The following is an 18,122-nucleotide window of genomic DNA, read 5'->3' as shown; positions in this document are numbered from 1 at the left end:
CAGACAACACAAAGAAATAAAAGGCAACCAGGGGCATCTGGGTGGCTCAGTTGGATAAGTGTCCAACTTCAGCTCAGGTCATGATCTCATCGTTCATGGTTTCGAGCCCCACATCAGGCTCTGTGCTGACAGCTCAAAACCTGGAGCCTTCTTCTGATTCTGTCTCCTTCTCTCTCTGCCCCTCCCCTGCTCACTCTCTGTCTCACTCTGTCTCTCAAAAATAAATAAATGTAAAAAATAAAAATAAAAGGCAACCACATTGGTGAGGAGGAAGTCAAACTTTCACTCTTCACAGATGACATGATACACTAGATGGAAAACCCAAAAGCTTCCACCAAAAAACTGCTAGAACTGATCCATGATTTCAGCAAAGTCACAGGATATAAAATCAATGCACAGAAATCAGTGGTATTTCTATACACCAATAATGAAGCAACAGAAAGAGAAATCAAGGAATCAATCCCATTTACAATTGCACCAAAACCCACAAAACACCTAGGATTAAACTGAAGTAAACAGATGAAATATCTATACACTATAAACCATAAGAAAGCTTTTGAAAGAAATTGAAGAAGACACGAAAAAGGGGGCAAAACATTCCATGCTCATGGATTAGAAGAACAAATGTTGTTAAAATGGTGATACTACCCAAAGCAATCTAGACATTCAATGCAATCCCTATCAAAATAACACCAGCATTCTTCACAGAGCTAGAACAAACAATCCTGAAATTTGTATGTAATCACAAAACACCCCAAATAGCCAAAGCAATCCTGAAAAAAGAAAACCAAAACCGGAGGCATCACAATCCAAGACTTCAAGATGTATTACAAAGCTGTAATCATCAAGACAGTATGGTAGTGGAACAAAAACAAACAGATCAATGGAACAGAATAGAGAACCCAGAAATACACCCAAAAACGAATGGACAACTAATCTTTGACAAAGGAGGAAAGACTATCCAATGGAATAAAGACAGTCTCTTCAGCAAGTGGTGCTGGGAAAGCTGGACAGCGACATAGAGAAGAATGAACCTGGACCACTTTCTTACACCAGACACAAAAATAAACTCAAAATGGATGAAATACCTGAATTTAAGACAGGAAACCATCAAAATCCTAGAAGAGAAGACAGACAAAAACCACTTTGACCTCAGCCGCAACCACTTCTTACTCAACACATCTCCGTAAGCTAGGGAAACCAAAGCAAAAATGAATTATTGGGTTCTCATCAAAATAAAAAGCTTCTGCACAGTGCAAAACGAGAAGGCAACTGATGGAATGGGAGAAGATATTTGCAAATGACATATCAGATAAAGATTAGTCTCCAAAATCTATAAGGAACTTATCAAACTCAACATCCAAAAATAAATAATCCAGTGAAGACATGGGCAAAAGATATGAACAGACACTTTTCCAAAGAAGATATCCAGATGGCTAACAGACATTGAAAAGATGCTCAACATCATTCATCATCAGGGGAATACAAATCAAAACCATAAGGGGATACCACCTCACACCTGCCAGATGGCTACCATTAACGACGCAGGAAACAACAGACATTGGCAAAGATGTGGAGAAAGGGGAACTCTTTTGCACTGCTGATGGAAATGCAAACTGGGGTAGCCTCTGTAGAAAACAGTATGGAGGTTCCTCAAAAAATTTAAAAATAGACTACTTTATGACCCAGCAATTACGCTACTAGCTATTTATCCAAAGGATACAAGTATGTTGTTGCAAAGGAGTATATGCACCCCAATGTTCATAGCAGTGCTATCGACAATAGCCAAAGTATGGAAAGAGCCCAAATGTCCACCGATGGATGAATGGATGAAGATGTGGTATATATATACACAATGGAGTAACACGGCAATCAAAAAAAACATGAAATCTTGCCATTTGCGACAATGTGAAGGGAACTAGAGTGTATTATGCTAAGCAAAATTAGCAGTCAGAGAAAGACAATATACGACTTCACTCATATTTGGAATTTAAGATACAAAACAGGTAAATGTAAGGAAAGGAAGCAAAAATAATATGAAAACGTTGAGGGGGACAAAACATAAGAGACTCTTAAATACAGAGAACAAACTGAAGTTGCTGGAGGGGTTTTGGTGGGGGGATTGGCTAATTGGGCAAGGGTCATTAAGGAGGACACTTGTTGGCATGAGCACTGGGTGTTATATGTTTGGGATGAATCACTGGATTCTACGCCTTAAATCATTACTGCACTATATGCTAACTGACTTGGATGTAAATTTTTTTAAAAATTAAGAAATTAAAAAAATAAAATAAAGACTACAATGTCACATTCACTTGTTATGGGATGTTTCTATTTCTTACTCATCATTCAGAATTGTATAACAGTTATTTCATAATGAGATGGCTGCTTGCAAAGAGAAGACATATGGAGATTTTTAATAATAAACATACAAATTTTATTTTTTGTTTGAGTTTCCTCCTGGTGCATCCGAGCAATCTGCATAGAACATGGGATTTCCTGGGAAACAGTATTCATTTCCCTTTTTTTTTGGATATATCACTGCATTCAAATATATGGGGACCTTGGATGGTGTGAGATATAAAAGCCTTGATCACTTGAAGCCTGGATAAAAGAACTTGTAAAATGGTATGAAGAGAGAATCTAAGTATATTTTACCCTTTAAAACTTTTCCTGCATTACTATACATAAAATGTGTAGAATATAAAATAGAACTTGGGTCATGCATTGTTCCTCTATGATAATGTCCCCAAATGTCATTTCTAATGAATGGGTTGGCTCACACATTGAATCTCACCAACGTGCACACCTCACATTGGTGCGTCTCTGACTTTGCACATAATGACACGTGAGCACCACCTGGTGTGTTACCAGCTCAAGTTCCCAGTGTCACTGGCAGATATGCATCACGCCCTCCCCCTCCGTGACATGAAGGCTACATAAAACCATTGTCATACCTGTGAGGTCACACTGGGGCCTGATATCTGAATGGCTTTATGAGCATTGACGTTAGTAGGTTTTTGTTTGACCTAAAAGTTTTTTACACTGTTGCCCACATCCTTCTGTGAAAAAAATGGTGATACAGTCAACTTATGGACCTTCTATCAGAGCCATGACTGAAATGCAAGAAAAAGTGATACGCCTCCTGCAATTGCTAAAAAATAATAAAATATTAATATTTCTTGGAAACCTGGGAGGCTCAATCAGTTAGGAATCTAATTCTTGCTTTCAGCTCTGGTCATGATTCCGCAGTTTGCAAGTTTGAGCCCCACGTTGGGCTCTGTGCTGGCAGCATGGAGCCTGCTTGGGATTCTCTCTCTCCCACTCTCTCTGCCCCTCTCCTGCTCCTGCTCTCTCTCTCTCTCTGAAAATAAATAAATAAACACAAAAACAAATTTAACATATTAATATTTCTGATTTTTATACAATGGTTCATATTCTTATTTTGCTGTGGTTTTTTCCTGTGTGTGTAGATGGCTTTTTGCAATTAGAAATGCAATAGTACTCCCAAAGGGGTAAAATAAGAAACATTTGTGGGGGTTTTTGAAATACTAATATGATGTAGATGCTATAGGAACAGTAAATCAGCATCTCCGGAAGTTACAATGAATCATGAATTCAGTACTTGAACTCTCACTTGCATAAAAGAATGAGGTAAGGAAATTCTCTTGAAGAGTCATCAGGGGAAATGTTGCATGACACCTGCAGGACACAAAATTTTAAAGCCTCTAACATTCAGGGTCTTCCATCAAATGGTCCTCATCCCAGTCATCTGGAGTCAAAGCTCCTACAGAACACTTTTTTCATTGCTCCCATCACATCCTTGTTCCGCAGGGTATATATGAAGGGGTTGGCCATGGGGGTGACAATGGTGTAGAAAAGAGAAACGAACTTGCCCTGATCCTGGGAATGGTTGTTGCTGGGCTGGAGGTAAGCATAGATGGCCGAGCCATAGAACAGGGAGACCACCGTGAGGTGGGACCCACATGTCCCAAATGCTTTCCTCTGCCCTGAAGCTGACTTTATTGCTAAGACCACCCTGACAATCCGACCATAGGAGAATGTGATTAGTGCCACAGGTATGAGGAGAATGATCATACTGGCAAAGAAGGCCTCAGATTCATTCACAGTGGTGTCAACACAGGCAAGCTTGAGCAGTGGGGGGATCTCACAAAAGAAGTGATCTATTTTATTTCTCCCACAAAGTGGTACAAGAAAGATGAGCACCGTCTGCAATGAGGAGTTGGTGAAACCAATGAACCACGATGCAGAAGCCATCAGGGCACAGAGACGGGGGTGCATGATCACTGTGTAGTGCAGGGGCCTGCAGACGGCTGCGTAGCAATCAAACGCCATCACCCCCAACAGAATGCATTCTGTGCATCCCAACCCTAGAGAGACAAACAGCTGAGCTACACAGCCAGCGAAGGAGATAGACTTGTCTGCTCCCCTGAGATGAACCAGCAGCTGAGGAACAGTGCTGGTCGTGTAACACAGGTCCAGAAAGCTTAGGTTGGAGAGGAAAAAGTACATGGGAGTCTGCAGGTGTGGGTCCAGGCGGGACAACGCAATGATGCTTGTGTTTCCCAGCAGGGTGAGCAGATAGAAGATCAGAAGAACCACAAAGAGGACTCGCTCCAGCTGAGGCCGGTCAGAGAAACCCAGCAGGATAAAGCCCGTGGAAGAACTGCCATTTTTCGGGTCCATCCTTTCTTACCACGTGTTTCCTGTCAAGATCAAGCATTTAGCAATTTTTAAAAGAAATCTTCAAAAAAATAAAAAGCTGGCAGGAGGTGAATTTATCATGTTATAACACAGGTCATGACATTTTAAGTAACCATTTGAATAATTGATGCACCCATGAAATTGATCAATTACTTCCAATTTAGTTCCACATTACCATAAAAAGTAAATCATTAATATTTAATGTAAGAAAAATCAAATAATGGACCTGTGTCTGCATCAGTCATAGGTACAGAAGGTCTTTCAGTCTCAGTTTAGTAGGCTTAAAGTACTACAAAAATATTTGTACATTTCAGAGAAATGGGGATGAGGGAAAAGAGGAAGGGAAATCAGAAAGAATAGGAAAGAGATAAAGACAGAGGGAGATTCATTATCTTTCATATGTATCTCATCATTCCACACAACTGAAATGCACACACCATACGTCAGAGATGATAATACAACATGACCTCGAAATTATATTCAGTTATAGAAATTTATGACTTGGAATATATGTACAAAGAATTCAATTACCATCAGCCTATCACTATTAGTTCTGCATATAAACATACATCGGGTTTGGGGGGGGGGTAGTAAAACAATTAAATACTCAGTCAGAGATATTGACACCACCACCATTCAAACAGTGTTTAACTTTGGCCCGAAAGATGCTGAAAATTACCATTCCAATTTCACAGGGACTCCAAAAATTCAGTGGCTGTGCAGACTCCTTTGGAATCAGACTCTAAAATCCAATGGCCAACATTTTCCTCTTCCTTCTGCAGATACCTGTTTCACACATTACCAGCTAGAGTTCATAAAATTCCTGAAAGAAGTAGGATTACTCCCTATCAACATTCTAATCAGAACATTTTAAAGCGTTATCCAAACGTGTAACCTATGTACAAAATGTAATGCTTTGCATCATTTCCTATGATAAAATAATTACTTGGGTAAATATATAGAGATAAACACAGATACATTCTCAAAGCCATGACAAGTCAAAGAGCTATAATGCAAAACTTAACGTAGTACAAGGAAAGGCCTAAAGGAAAGGATATATTGGTATTGTACAAAATCCCCAACACCCAACTTTATTATATTAAAGATCACCATTCCGGAAGCTAGCTTGCAGAGTTAGTCACACTAGATCAAACACAATGCCAGCTCTAAGGCTCTAAGGCTCATCTGATGACCATTTCCATCCAGCTGCACAGTACTGAATGAGCATAGTAACATACCAACGGAAGAGGCATCAGGACATGAGTATTTCAGTTCTATCGTATTCAGAAGGGTAGACATCCAGTACATTTTTAATTCTTCCAAGAGTTTTAAAATCTGAACCAAGTTTGGGGCTAGACCCATTGATGTGTGAACAAAATTGGTACAAAACTGGCATAAAAACTGAATAAAAAGTGTAGTATTTTGCACTTTTTATGCCTCTTTGATTTCCTATTAAGATTGAGCAGTGGTATCCACAAAACAAAATCTATGCGCCAACAATTTCTTTTTTTAAAAAAATTTTTTTTTCAACGTTTATTTATTTTTGGGACAGAGAGAAACAGAGCATGAACGGGGGAGGGGCAGAGAGAGAGGGAGACACAGAATCGGAAACAGGCTCCAGGCTCTGAGCCATCAGCCCAGAGCCTGACGCGGGGCTCGAACTCCCGGACCGCGAGATCGTGACCTGGCTGAAGTCGGACGCTTAACCGACTGCGCCACCCAGGCACCCCAAGATATTTCAAATATAAAACATTCACCGATATATTTGACCTACACACTCTGCCGTATCCAGTTCCTGAATAAATCCTGAAAACATGGGGGCAAGATTTGCGCAGCCTCAGTGCTACAACTGAATCGCTATTGTCGCTTTCATGATGCTTCTGTCCCATGGATCTGAGCTGACCTCAGACATATGAGAACAGGCCCCTGATGACGAGGGAGGACGAGAAAACGAGGGATACAGTCATCGCTACATAGGAAATGACAGATGTGATGAACACTGACAAGGCTGTAGGGTAGGTACCATGGAAGAAGATGATGAGGTAGGGTTTCCATTGCAAGTTGTTTATTCAGGGAATGCTGTCAGGATAAACGGGGTGAGGGAAGGAAAACAGCAGAGAATGTTCCTAAGCAAGGATGTGGTCTCCAGTGGAACAGAGCAGGAGCCTGATCCCATGAGATGCTGGCCAGAACTCTCCAATAGAAGCATCCATCTGTGAAGGTAGAAATACTCTCTCCTCTTGTCCAATACTTTGCCCACTCTCCACCTGTCATACTTGAGCATTTAAAATGTCCTATCTAAGGGGTGCCTGGGTGACTCAGTCAGTTAAGTGTCCAATTTTGGCTCAGGTCATGATTTCACAGTTCACAAGTTTCGAGCCCTTCATCGGAGCCTGCTTCAGATTCTGTGTGTGTGTGTCTCTCTCTCCGCCCTACCCTATTCATGCTCTCTCTTTCTCTCTCTAAAAAATAAACATTAAAAAATTTTAAATGTCCTAGCTAAGAAACTGAATTTTATTTTATTATATCTTATTTTATCATCTTTGATTTTCAAGAGAGAAAGAGTGTGAGTGGGAGAGAGGTAGAGAGAGGGATACACAGAATCCAACGTAGGCTCCAGGCTCTGAATTGTCAGCACAGACCCCCACAGTAGCCCTCAAACTCATGAAATGTGAGATCATACTTCAGGCAAAGACAGACGCTTACTAACAGAGTCACCCAGGTGCCACAAGAAACTGGATTTTTTTTTTCAACGTTTATTTATTTTTGGGACAGAGAGATACAGAGCATGAACGGGGGAGGGGCAGAGAGAGAGGGAGACACAGAATCGGAAACAGGCTCCAGGCTCTGAGCCATCAGCCCAGAGCCCGACGCGGGGCTTGAACTCACGGACCGCGAGATCGTGACCTGGCTGAAGTCGGACGCTCAACCGACTGCGCCACCCAGGCGCCCCGAGAAACTGGATTTTAAACTCTATTTAATTTTAATGAATTTAAACTGAATTAGCTTCATGTGGCTACTTACTAAAGTATTGGACAGCATGACTCTGGAGCATGGATTGCATCAGATTCAGTCCTGCCTTGGCGTTGGGACCTTTTGTACATCCCATAGTGTGTCACTGTCTGTGAGCTGCCCCCACCATGTTCCCCAGACCGCCTGGCAATGTGGCTCCCTTTCAGCTGAGGGCAATTCTGTCACGAAGGGAATGGCTGTGAAACTTGGAGCCCACAGTCATACCAACTAGGGTTTGGATTGGAGCCCCAGCAGGTAAAGAACGTCTGGGCAGGTCACCAACAGCATCCATACAAGAGTCCGTTCATGATCGTGTGCAAGGATAGAAGGATGGGACCTAGTGTACTTTACACACCACTGTGCAATCACACACACACACACACACACACACACACACACATACACATGCACACCCAACTTTTCATTTCTCTAATTCATCAATTAAGTAAACATTCAGGTTTCTTACTACCTTTTTCTTCATCATATTGCTATTTGTACTCACTTAAAAGGATCAGCTTTTCTTGGGGCGCCTGGGTGGCGCAGTCGGTTAAGCGTCCGACTTCAGCCAGGTCACGATCTCGCGGTCCGTGAGTTCGAGCCCCGCGTCAGGCTCTGGGCTGATGGCTCAGAGCCTGGAGCCTGTTTCCGATTCTGTGTCTCCCTCTCTCTCTGCCCCTCCCCGTTCATGCTCTGTCTCTCTCTGTCCCAAAAATAAATAAACGTTGAAAAAAAAAAAAAGGATCAGCTTTTCTTGCTAACAATAAAGTCAAAACATAGATGCATTGACATGATATTCACAAAATGAAAATATTCAGAAAACTTCCCTGTTGTAATTTTCAACATAGCAATTTTAAAACTCCATGCATATTTTAGATATTTTGGTAACTGTTAAGGGAGAAATTAAACATTTAAGATGACAAATACTGACAATAATTTTTAGCATAGAGAGGAAATATAATCTAATTACACAGACAACATGGAACAATGGAAAAACATAGATGCATATATCTAATAGTTTTACATATATGCATACTGTATTATTCTATTTTTGAAGGGAATATTTTATTCCCAGTACACAGCCATATTTAATTATATTCCACATGTGTATACACAGGTGCGATGCATGTACTACATAGAATCAAATGTCTAGGAATGACTTGCTGGCATTCATAATGAACAATTACATTTAATTCTTATATTTGGTGAACTTCCACAGTTTGTTACTTTAGGCAATTGATCATATATGCAAACTATTTATCTTTTGTGTTTCAAGAACAATAGTAACTGGAAATAAATTAACTTGACAATTCCTAGAGTAACACAGAGACCAAATTATATTTCACTCACCTTTATTTACTCTCCCTGTGGATTCAAAGCTATCTCCCTAAATCCATTCCAAGTTACTGCCTAAATACAGTTCTGGGGATGGGAACATGGACATGGAGAATCAGTATCTGCAGTAAATGCAAAGGCTGACTGTACCAGCCTGGCTTATCCATAACTTTTTCTTAAGGAAAAGGACACCTTCGCAGGATGACTTCACAGATCCTCATGTGGTACCAGAGATCTGCATGTTGGCTCTCAGAGGTAGAAGATGAAGGCAGTCACAAACTCTCAGTATCGTTCCTGAATACAATGACCTGCCCATGTGACTGCGAGACCCTTATGAGCAGGCGAGAGGGTGCTGTGACTCTGAGCTGGGGCTGGGCTGGCACACAGAACCAAGTCCCTTCCCCTGCTGACATCTCTGGGGAACGGATGCCCCACACTCTTAATGAGCCCTTGTCACTGAGCTGCCCAGACATGGCAATCCTCAGGGACAATGACTATGGAGGACAAAGTCAGAGGAGACCTAATCTGTCTCTTCTATTAGTTCACATATCTCACAGAGGACAAGTATCTCGCTAGCCCTCCCAGCTACCTTAGCTCCCATCTGTGAATGACCTAGTAGTTTTACAAAACACTTAAGATTTTTTCCTCACAACTGCCCAAAATATTTACATATAAATACATAAGGAAGAATCCATTCACTTACTTAATTCCAAATGTAAATATGTAAATAAATTCCTCATTTAATTTCATTCATACCAAATTATATGGATCACAAAGCTATTAACTAGGCACATTCTAACTTTTAGCACGAATATAAAAGAGGGCAACAAAATTCTACCAAACTTCTATTGTGGTTAAAGGGGAAAAAAATCTCAAATCTTCTAAACCACTATTGAGTCTATAGCTATAGGTTTTAACAATTTTAAAAATTACCTGTGTTTTTAATGAAATGCATATGGTTTATTTAAACTCAGCTAGTCTTTGCATTTAAGTTCAAATTGATTCTGAGTTTATCAGGAGACTTCTAAATAAACAACAAGAGACATGGAAGGCAGTAGATGGGTACTTTGTGGCTATTTCTCAAAGATCTATAACTTAGTTTCCTTTATCATTTTCAGCCTAAAGAGATAAACTACCTCCTGTTAGAAACATGCTTAGATTTGAATTATCTGTTATTTCCATACCCAATAGATTCCATCTTCAAAGTTAAGGGGGGATAACTGACAAAGACAACACCCTCTGGGTGTCCTGGAGTGGGAGGGAATTACAGATCTGCTATTAATGCTCTTCTCCCCAGGCCTCACTCGAGAAGCAAGAAAGGTCCCAAATATGCAATCTAATGTTACACCTAAAGGAGCTAGAAAAGGAACAGCAAATAAAGCCTAAGAGCAGCAGAGGAAGGGAAATAATAAAGATTAGAGCAAAAATAAACTATATAGAAACAAACAACAAAAAAACAGTAGAACAGACCAACGAAACTGAGAGCTGGTTCTTTGGAAGAATAAACAAAATTGATAAACTTCTAGCCAGACTTCTCAAAAAGGAGAGAGAGGAACCAAATAAATAAAATCATGAATGAAAGAGGACAGATCACAACAAACATCAAAGAAATACAAACAATTATAAGGGAACACTTTGAAAAATTATACGCCAACAAACAGGCCATCTAGAAGATATTGACAAATTTCTAGAAACTCACAAACTACCAAAACAAAAACAGTAAGACGTAGAAAATGTGAACATACCCGTAACCAGCAAAAAAAACAAAAAAAACAAAAAACAAAAAACAAAAAAATGGAATTAGTAACCACAAGTCTCCCAACAAACAAGAGTCCTGGGTCAGATGGCCTCCCACAGGAATTCTACCCAACATTTAAGGAAGAGTTAATACCTATTCATCTCAAACTTTTGCAAAAAAACAAAAATGGAAGGAAAGCTTCCAATCTCATCCTATGAATCCAGCATTACCTTGATACCAAAATCAGACAATTATCCCACTAAAAAGGAGAATTATAGGCCAGTCCCTGATGAACATGGATGCAAAAATGCTCAACAAGACATAGCAAATCAAATTCAACAGCACAATAAAGGAATTATTCATCACAACCAAGTGTGATTTATTCCTGAGCTGCAGGGCTGATTCAATATTCACATATCAATCCACTATTCACTTAGCAATCAACATGATATACTACATTAATCAAGAAAGGATAAGAAGCATAAGATCCTGTCAAGAGATGCATAAAAAGCATTTGACAAAATGCAGCATCCATTCTTGGTAAACACCCTCAACCACATGGGAATAGATGGGACATACCTCAACATCATAAAGACCGTATATGAAAGACCCACAGGTAATATCATCCTCTATGGGGTAAAACTGAGAGCTTTTCTTCTACACTCAGGAATAAGACAAGGATGCCCAGTCTCACCAATACTAGTTAACATAGGACAGGAAGTTTTAGCATCAACCACATACATCAAAAAGAAATAAAGGGCATACAAATCGGCAAGGAAGGAGTCAAACTTTCCCTATTTGCAGATGACATGATGCTCTATGTCAAAACCTGAAAGACTCGACCAAAAACCCACTGGAATTAATACATGAATTCAGCAAAGTCACAGGGTATAAAATGAACATACAAACATCTGTTGCATTTTCATACACCAATAATGAAGCAGCAGAAAAATAAATCAAGGAATGGATCCTATTTACAATTGCACAAAAAAACCATAATTTCACCTAGAAATTAACTTAACTAAAGAGGTAAAAGATCTGTACCTTGAAAACTATAGAACACTTATGAAAGACACTAAAGGGGACACAAAGAAAGCGATCAACCTTCCAAGCTCCTGGATTAGAAGAACAAATATTGCTAAATATCTATACCACCCAAAGCAACCTAACATTTAATGCAACCCTATCAAAATATCACCAACATTTTTCACAGAGCTAGACCAACAATCCTAAAATTGCTATGGAACCATAAAGACTCAAATGTGCCAAAGCAATCCTGAGAAAGAAAAGCAAAGCTGGAGGTATCGTGATTCCAGAATCAAACTCTATTACAAAGCTGTAGTCACCAAGGCAGTATGGTACTGGCATAATAAACAGACACGTAGATCAACGTAACAGAATAGAAAACCCAGAAGTGGACCCACAAGAGTATGGCCAACTAATCTTTGACAATGCAAGAAAGAATATCCAATGGGAAAAAGGCAGTCTCTTCAGCAAATGGTGCTGGGCAAACTGGACGGTGACATGCAGAAGGATGAACCTGGACCACTTCCTTACACCAGACACAAAAATCAACTCAAAATGGATGAAAGACCTCAATGTAAGACAGGAAGCCATCAAAATCCTCTGGGAGAAAGCAGGCAAAAACCTCTTTGACCTTGACCTCAGCAACTTCTTACTAGACATGCCTCGGAGTCAAGGGAAACAAAAGCAAAAACAAACTATTGGGACCTCATCAGGATAAAAAGCTTCTGGAGAGTGAAGGAAACAATCAACAAAATTAAAAGGCATCCAACAAATGGGAGAGATACTTGCAAAACATATCAGATAAAGGGATAGTATCTAAAATCTCTAAAGAACTTATGAAACTCAAGTAATAAACCCCCCAAAAAACAAATAAACCAGGGAAGAAGTTGGCAGAAGACCTGAATAGACACTTTGCCAAAGAAGACATCCAGATGACTAACAGACACATGAAAAGATGCTCAACATCACATCAAGGAAATACAAATCCAAACCACAATGAGATACCACCTCACGCCTGTCAGAATGGCTAAAATGAACAACTCAGAAAATAATAGATGTTGTTGAGGACAGGGAGAAAGGGAACCCTCTTGCACTGTTGGTAGAAATACAAACTGGCACAACCACTCTGGAAAACAATATGTATGTTCCTCAAAAAATTAAAAATAGTACTACACTATGACCCAGCAATTGCACTACTGGGTATATATGCAAAAGATACAAAAATGTTGATTTGAAGGGGCACGTGCACCCCAATGTTTATAGCAGCATTATGCACAATAGCCAAATTACAAAAAGAGCCCAAATGCCCACCGACAGATGAAGTGATAAAGAAGATGTTGTATATTGTTACAAGGGAATACTACTCGAGATAGAAAAGAATGAAATCTTTCCATTTGCAACAACAAATGTGGATAGAACTAGAGTGTATCATGCTAAAAATAAGTCATGCAGAGAAAGACAAATACATGATTATACTCATGTGTGGAATTTAAGAAACACAACAGATGAACACAGGGGAAGGGAAGGAAAAATAAGATAAAAACAGAGAAGGAGACAAACCACAAGAGACTCTTAAATACAGAGTTAAAACTGAGAGTTACTGGCGGGGAGGTGCGTGGAGAGATGGGCTCAATGGGTGATGGGCATAATACGGCACTTGTCAGGATGAGTACTGGGTATCATACGTAAGTGATGTATCATATGTAAGTGGGTTCTACTCCTGAAATCAATACTACACGATAAGGTAACTAACATGAACTTAAATAATAAATTAAACAAAGAAGATGTGGCATATATATCTAAAGGATTATTATTCAGCCAAGAGAAAGAAGGAAATCCTGCCTTTTGCAACAAAATGGATGGGTCTTGAGGGCATTATCCTGAGTGAAACCAGTCAGAAGAGAAAGACAAGGACTGTGTGATCTCACATATTTGTGGAAACCAGGAAAGCATAGCTTGTATATACAGGCAGTAGAATGGTGGTTACCAGAGACTACAGGGTATGGGAAGTGGGAGATGTTGGACAAAAGGTACAAACACCAGTCATAAGATGAATAAGTCCTGAGCATCTAATGTCCAGCATGGTGATTATGATTAATATTATTGTATTATCAACTTGAAAGTGGCTAGAAGAGTATATCTCAAATGTTCTCACCATGAAGAACAAATGGTAATTGTGGGGGATAAAATTAGGAATCCCCCGGGGCTACACCGATGGGTTAACAAGGCATAAAGAAACACAAAGTCATAAAATGCTCACACCTGAGTTTGGGGAAAACAGATTGGCACTCTAAGAATAGGGAGGCACAAAGATGCCAAATATAGGGAGGTACAAAGGCACCCCCAAATAGAGTGCCGAACCCCCAAAAGTAGAGAGAGAAGCAATGGCCTGAAATGGAATCGGAACAAAGGTGCACAATACACAGAATAACAAGATTAGATATTCAGGGTGAAAGCACCCCAAGTTTAGTACTACAGCAGAAAGCTGCTTTCAAAGGAAAATAGGGCCAGGTTAGGTAAATTGGTGAATTGGACTATGGACCGCTGCGCTGCAGGCAAAGCAGCCTGGAATGGAGACGGCTGACAAAAGAAAAGGTGTCTTGTCAACCCTGAGGTTATTCCCCCTATTTGTCTCATCCCCTAGGCTGGCAAAGATAAACAGGCACGGCGCCTCCTGTCTGCTGTTAACAACCATCTATCTATCTGCCTGGTGCCTGGATTTTGTTTTATATTGACCCAAACCCCAAACAGCGTGCATCTTCAAGACCCCCTTTTCCCCCTCACGTCCTCAAGTTAGTGTTCACAGTTCCTTTGTCTCTTTGTACATGCCCATCACATTTGTAAGCCTTCTGATCTGAACAAACATGGGCCAAGGACCCTTATTCAGGGCTCTTGTCCTTTTCCCCAGACATTAGCCATCTCTCCTTTTAATTCTGCATCCTCTCTTTTGCCAGCCAAAAGAGAACTTTAGACTTAGAGTCTATGGCAGGTAATAACGTAATGTGATAGAGGTGTTAGCTAACACAATGGTGGCAATAATTTCATTATATATATATATATATATATATATATATATATATATATATATTCACATTTGTACTTCTTAAGTTTGCTGAGTGTTCTGCATCTGTCGTATCTTAGTTTATCTAAGAAAAAATAAATAACCACAAGAGATATCATTCATTTCTTTTATCACACTTAAACTTCCTCTCCTAAGGTCATATTTTTATAGCTATTTAATACAAAAATCTCCCTACAAAGTTGCTAAATGAACATGTTCTTTCATTATCCCATCTACAAACTCAGCCCTCTCATTTGTGATCCAAATTTCAATGCAGACACTGAAAGATGGCATTTCTAAATGTTTACCTTGTGTGTATGTATAATGACATCAAAATGGGGTGAGTCTGTTCCATGGAGCTCTTGAGTGGTTCAAGATTCCATCAGGTACTAAAATTCTGGGTGTTTTTCTCCTTTTACTTCCTCATGTCACTTTAATTCCAAAACAGCTAGAAGAACCTTGGGGAAGAAAGGAAATGTCTCCTAACCAAAACCAGTGTCTGGTCCCTAAGGTCACCTCAGGGACCCCTTCCCCTGATCCTCTGACCTCCAGTCATTTACCCTCTCTTTTCTGCATTTACACCCAGCCCCCCTTCCCGGTGAACCACGTATCCATGCAAAGTGGTTCCCAGTCTGCACCATCAGATCTCAAACATGCCATAACACCACAAAGTGAAAGAAATCTCACCTGTGCCACAAAACAAGCATCCAAAAAGCAGTCGCCTGCAAAGTGGGGAGTTGCCAGGGGTCTGTGACCTGCTCCTGCCTCCTCCGTGAGCCTGGTCAGAGCAGGACTCTGGCCAACAGTAGCTGCGAAATGTGCAGACTAGGAGGTACAGGAGGGTCTTACGGGGGTGACTGCACTCTGATGACTGATCCAGGAGTGAGTTTAGCAGGATGCAGAGGGCGTGTTCAGAGTGCAGCCACCCTACACTGCACACCCTGCCATTATGCTAACGTGTGACAGCCCTAAGGCCAGGACAGGGCTACGAAGGTAGGGACGAATGTAACTGAGAATCTCCCTTCCCATCTTTGGGGTCACTGGTGCCACAGGGGAGGGCCTGGGGGGATGGGTTTAAATAGGTGATGGAGATTAAAGAGAGTACATGTGATGATGGAAATGTGGAATCACTATATTGTACACCAGAAAGGAATATAACACTGTAGGTTAATTCTAATGGCATTCCATTAATAATTTTAACAATAATTAATAAATAAAACAATAAAAAATTAATAAAACAATAAAAATAAATATTATTCCATTAATAATTTTAACAATAAAAATTTAATTGAAAACTAAAATAATAAAAAGCAATTCTAAAGATAAAATTTTTTTGAAAAACAAAGAATTGTGTTTCAAAACGAAAACAGTATCACAATGGCAACATTACACCATGGCTTGATATCTGAATAGCTCTATCAGGATCGAAGTTGGCATGTTTTCTCTCAGCTAAAATTTGTTTTTCCCACAGTTGTCCTCCTACTTTGCGGAAAAAGATGTGATCCAGTCAGGCCACAGACGTTGTAATAGAGCAGTGATCTGACTGCGAGAAGAAGCAATAGCCTCCAGCAATTCCTAGAATCTGCTGCAATATAAATATTGAATACCGTGTTCTGGTGGTTTTTATTCTTATATTGGTATGCTTTCATGGTGTGTGTGTCACTGTCTTGCAATTAGAAACGGAACAGTGTTCCCAAATGGGGGTGAACTAAGAAAATCATGTGGAACGTTTTACACTATTAATATGCTGCAGATGGTCTAGGTACACTAACTCAGCATCTCTGAAGGCTGCACTGCATCCATGAACTTAGAATTTGAACACTCACTTGCATAAAAGAAGAAATTAAGAAAGTTCCCTTGAGAGTTGTCAGGGGAAATGTTGAGGACACAGAAATCATAAAGACTCTGGCATTCAAAGTATTCCATGAAAGGGTCTTCCCCTCAGTCATCTGGAGTCATAGCCCCTACACACACCTTCCTCATTGCTCCTGTCACATCCTTGTTCCGCAGGGTATATATAAAGGGGTTGACCATAGGGGTGACGATGGTGTAGAAGAGAGAAATGAAGTTGCCCTGATCCTGGGAGTAGTTGTTGCTGGGCTGAAGGTAAATGTAGATGCCTGTGCCATAGAACAGGGAGACCACGGTGAGGTGGGACCCACATGTCCCAAAAGCTTTCCTCTGCCCCAAAACTGACTTTATTCTTAACATTGCCCTGACAATCTGAACATAGGAGAATGTGATTACTGCCATAAGTATGAGGACAATGATCACACTGACAGAGAAGAGCTCAGACTCATTCACAGTGGTGTCAACACAGGCAAGCTTGAGCAGTGGGGTGACCTCACAAAAGAAGTGGTCTATTTTATTTCTCCCACATAGTGGTACAAGGAAGGGGAGCACCATCTGCAATGAGGAGTTGACAAAACCAATGAGCCATGATGCAGAAGCCATCAGGGCACAGAGACGGGGGCGCATGATCACTGTGAAGTGCAGGGGCATACAGATGGCTGCGTAGTGGTCAAATGCCATCACCCCCAACAGAAAACATTCTGTGCCTCCCAACCTTAGATAGACAAACAGTTGAGCTACACAGACAGCGAAGGAGACAGACTTGTCTGCTCCCCTGAGATGTACCAGCAGCTGAGGAACAGTGCTGGTCGTGTAACACAGGTCCAGAAAGCTTAGGTTGGAGAGGAAAAAGTACATGGGAGTCTGCAGGTGTGGGTCCAGGCGGGACAATGCAATGATGCTTGTGTTTCCCAGCAGGGTGAGCAGATAGAAGATCAGAAGAACCACAAAGAGGACTCGCTCCAGCTGAGGCCGGTCAGAGAAACCCAGCAGGATAAAGCCAGTGAGAGAACTTCCATTTTTCTGGTCCATTCTTTCTTACTACATGTTTCCTGTCAAGACCAAGCATTTAGCAATTTATACAATATCTAAAAAAAAAAAAACTGTTGGTGGGGGTATATTCATCATATAAAAAGACATGGCCATGACATTTTATCAAAACTATTTGAATAAATGATGTACCCATGAAATTTCCATAGTTTTATCAATTTAGTTCCACATTGTCACAAAAAGTAAATCATTAGTTTTTAAGATAAAAAAAATCAAATAATGGACCTGTGTTTGTATCAGTCATAGGAAATACGGTCTTTCAGTCTTTGCTTACTAGTACTGTAAAATGTACATACATCTCACTAAATGTAAATGGAGTGAATTCTC

The 18,122-nt window shown here is 40.3% G+C and overlaps 2 protein-coding genes across 2 annotated transcripts; both read right to left on the bottom strand.

The window, feature by feature from the left end:
• Positions 1 to 3,768: 3,768 nt before the first annotated feature.
• LOC123609445 (putative olfactory receptor 2B8) lies at positions 3,769 to 4,788 on the bottom strand. Its single transcript, XM_045500513.1, has one exon. The coding sequence runs from the start codon at positions 4,705 to 4,707 to the stop codon at positions 3,769 to 3,771; it is 939 nt and encodes a 312-aa protein (XP_045356469.1). The 5' UTR covers positions 4,708 to 4,788.
• A 12,047-nt stretch (positions 4,789 to 16,835) lies between these two features.
• Positions 16,836 to 17,777, bottom strand: LOC123609389 (putative olfactory receptor 2B8). The gene has a single exon (XM_045500402.1). The coding sequence runs from the start codon at positions 17,775 to 17,777 to the stop codon at positions 16,836 to 16,838; it is 942 nt and encodes a 313-aa protein (XP_045356358.1).
• Positions 17,778 to 18,122: the final 345 nt, after the last annotated feature.

Source organism: Leopardus geoffroyi, chromosome B2 (assembly GCF_018350155.1).
Source record: "Leopardus geoffroyi isolate Oge1 chromosome B2, O.geoffroyi_Oge1_pat1.0, whole genome shotgun sequence".
NCBI classification, from domain to species: domain Eukaryota; kingdom Metazoa; phylum Chordata; class Mammalia; order Carnivora; family Felidae; genus Leopardus; species Leopardus geoffroyi.
Note: the sequence above shows the minus strand (reverse complement) of the source record. Positions and strands in the feature narration are given on the sequence as shown.

Coding starts and splice junctions, on each gene's coding strand:
- LOC123609445 (XM_045500513.1), bottom strand. CDS start 4,707: ATGGACCCGAAAAATGGCAGTTCTTCCACGGGCTTTATCCTGCTGGGT.
- LOC123609389 (XM_045500402.1), bottom strand. CDS start 17,777: ATGGACCAGAAAAATGGAAGTTCTCTCACTGGCTTTATCCTGCTGGGT.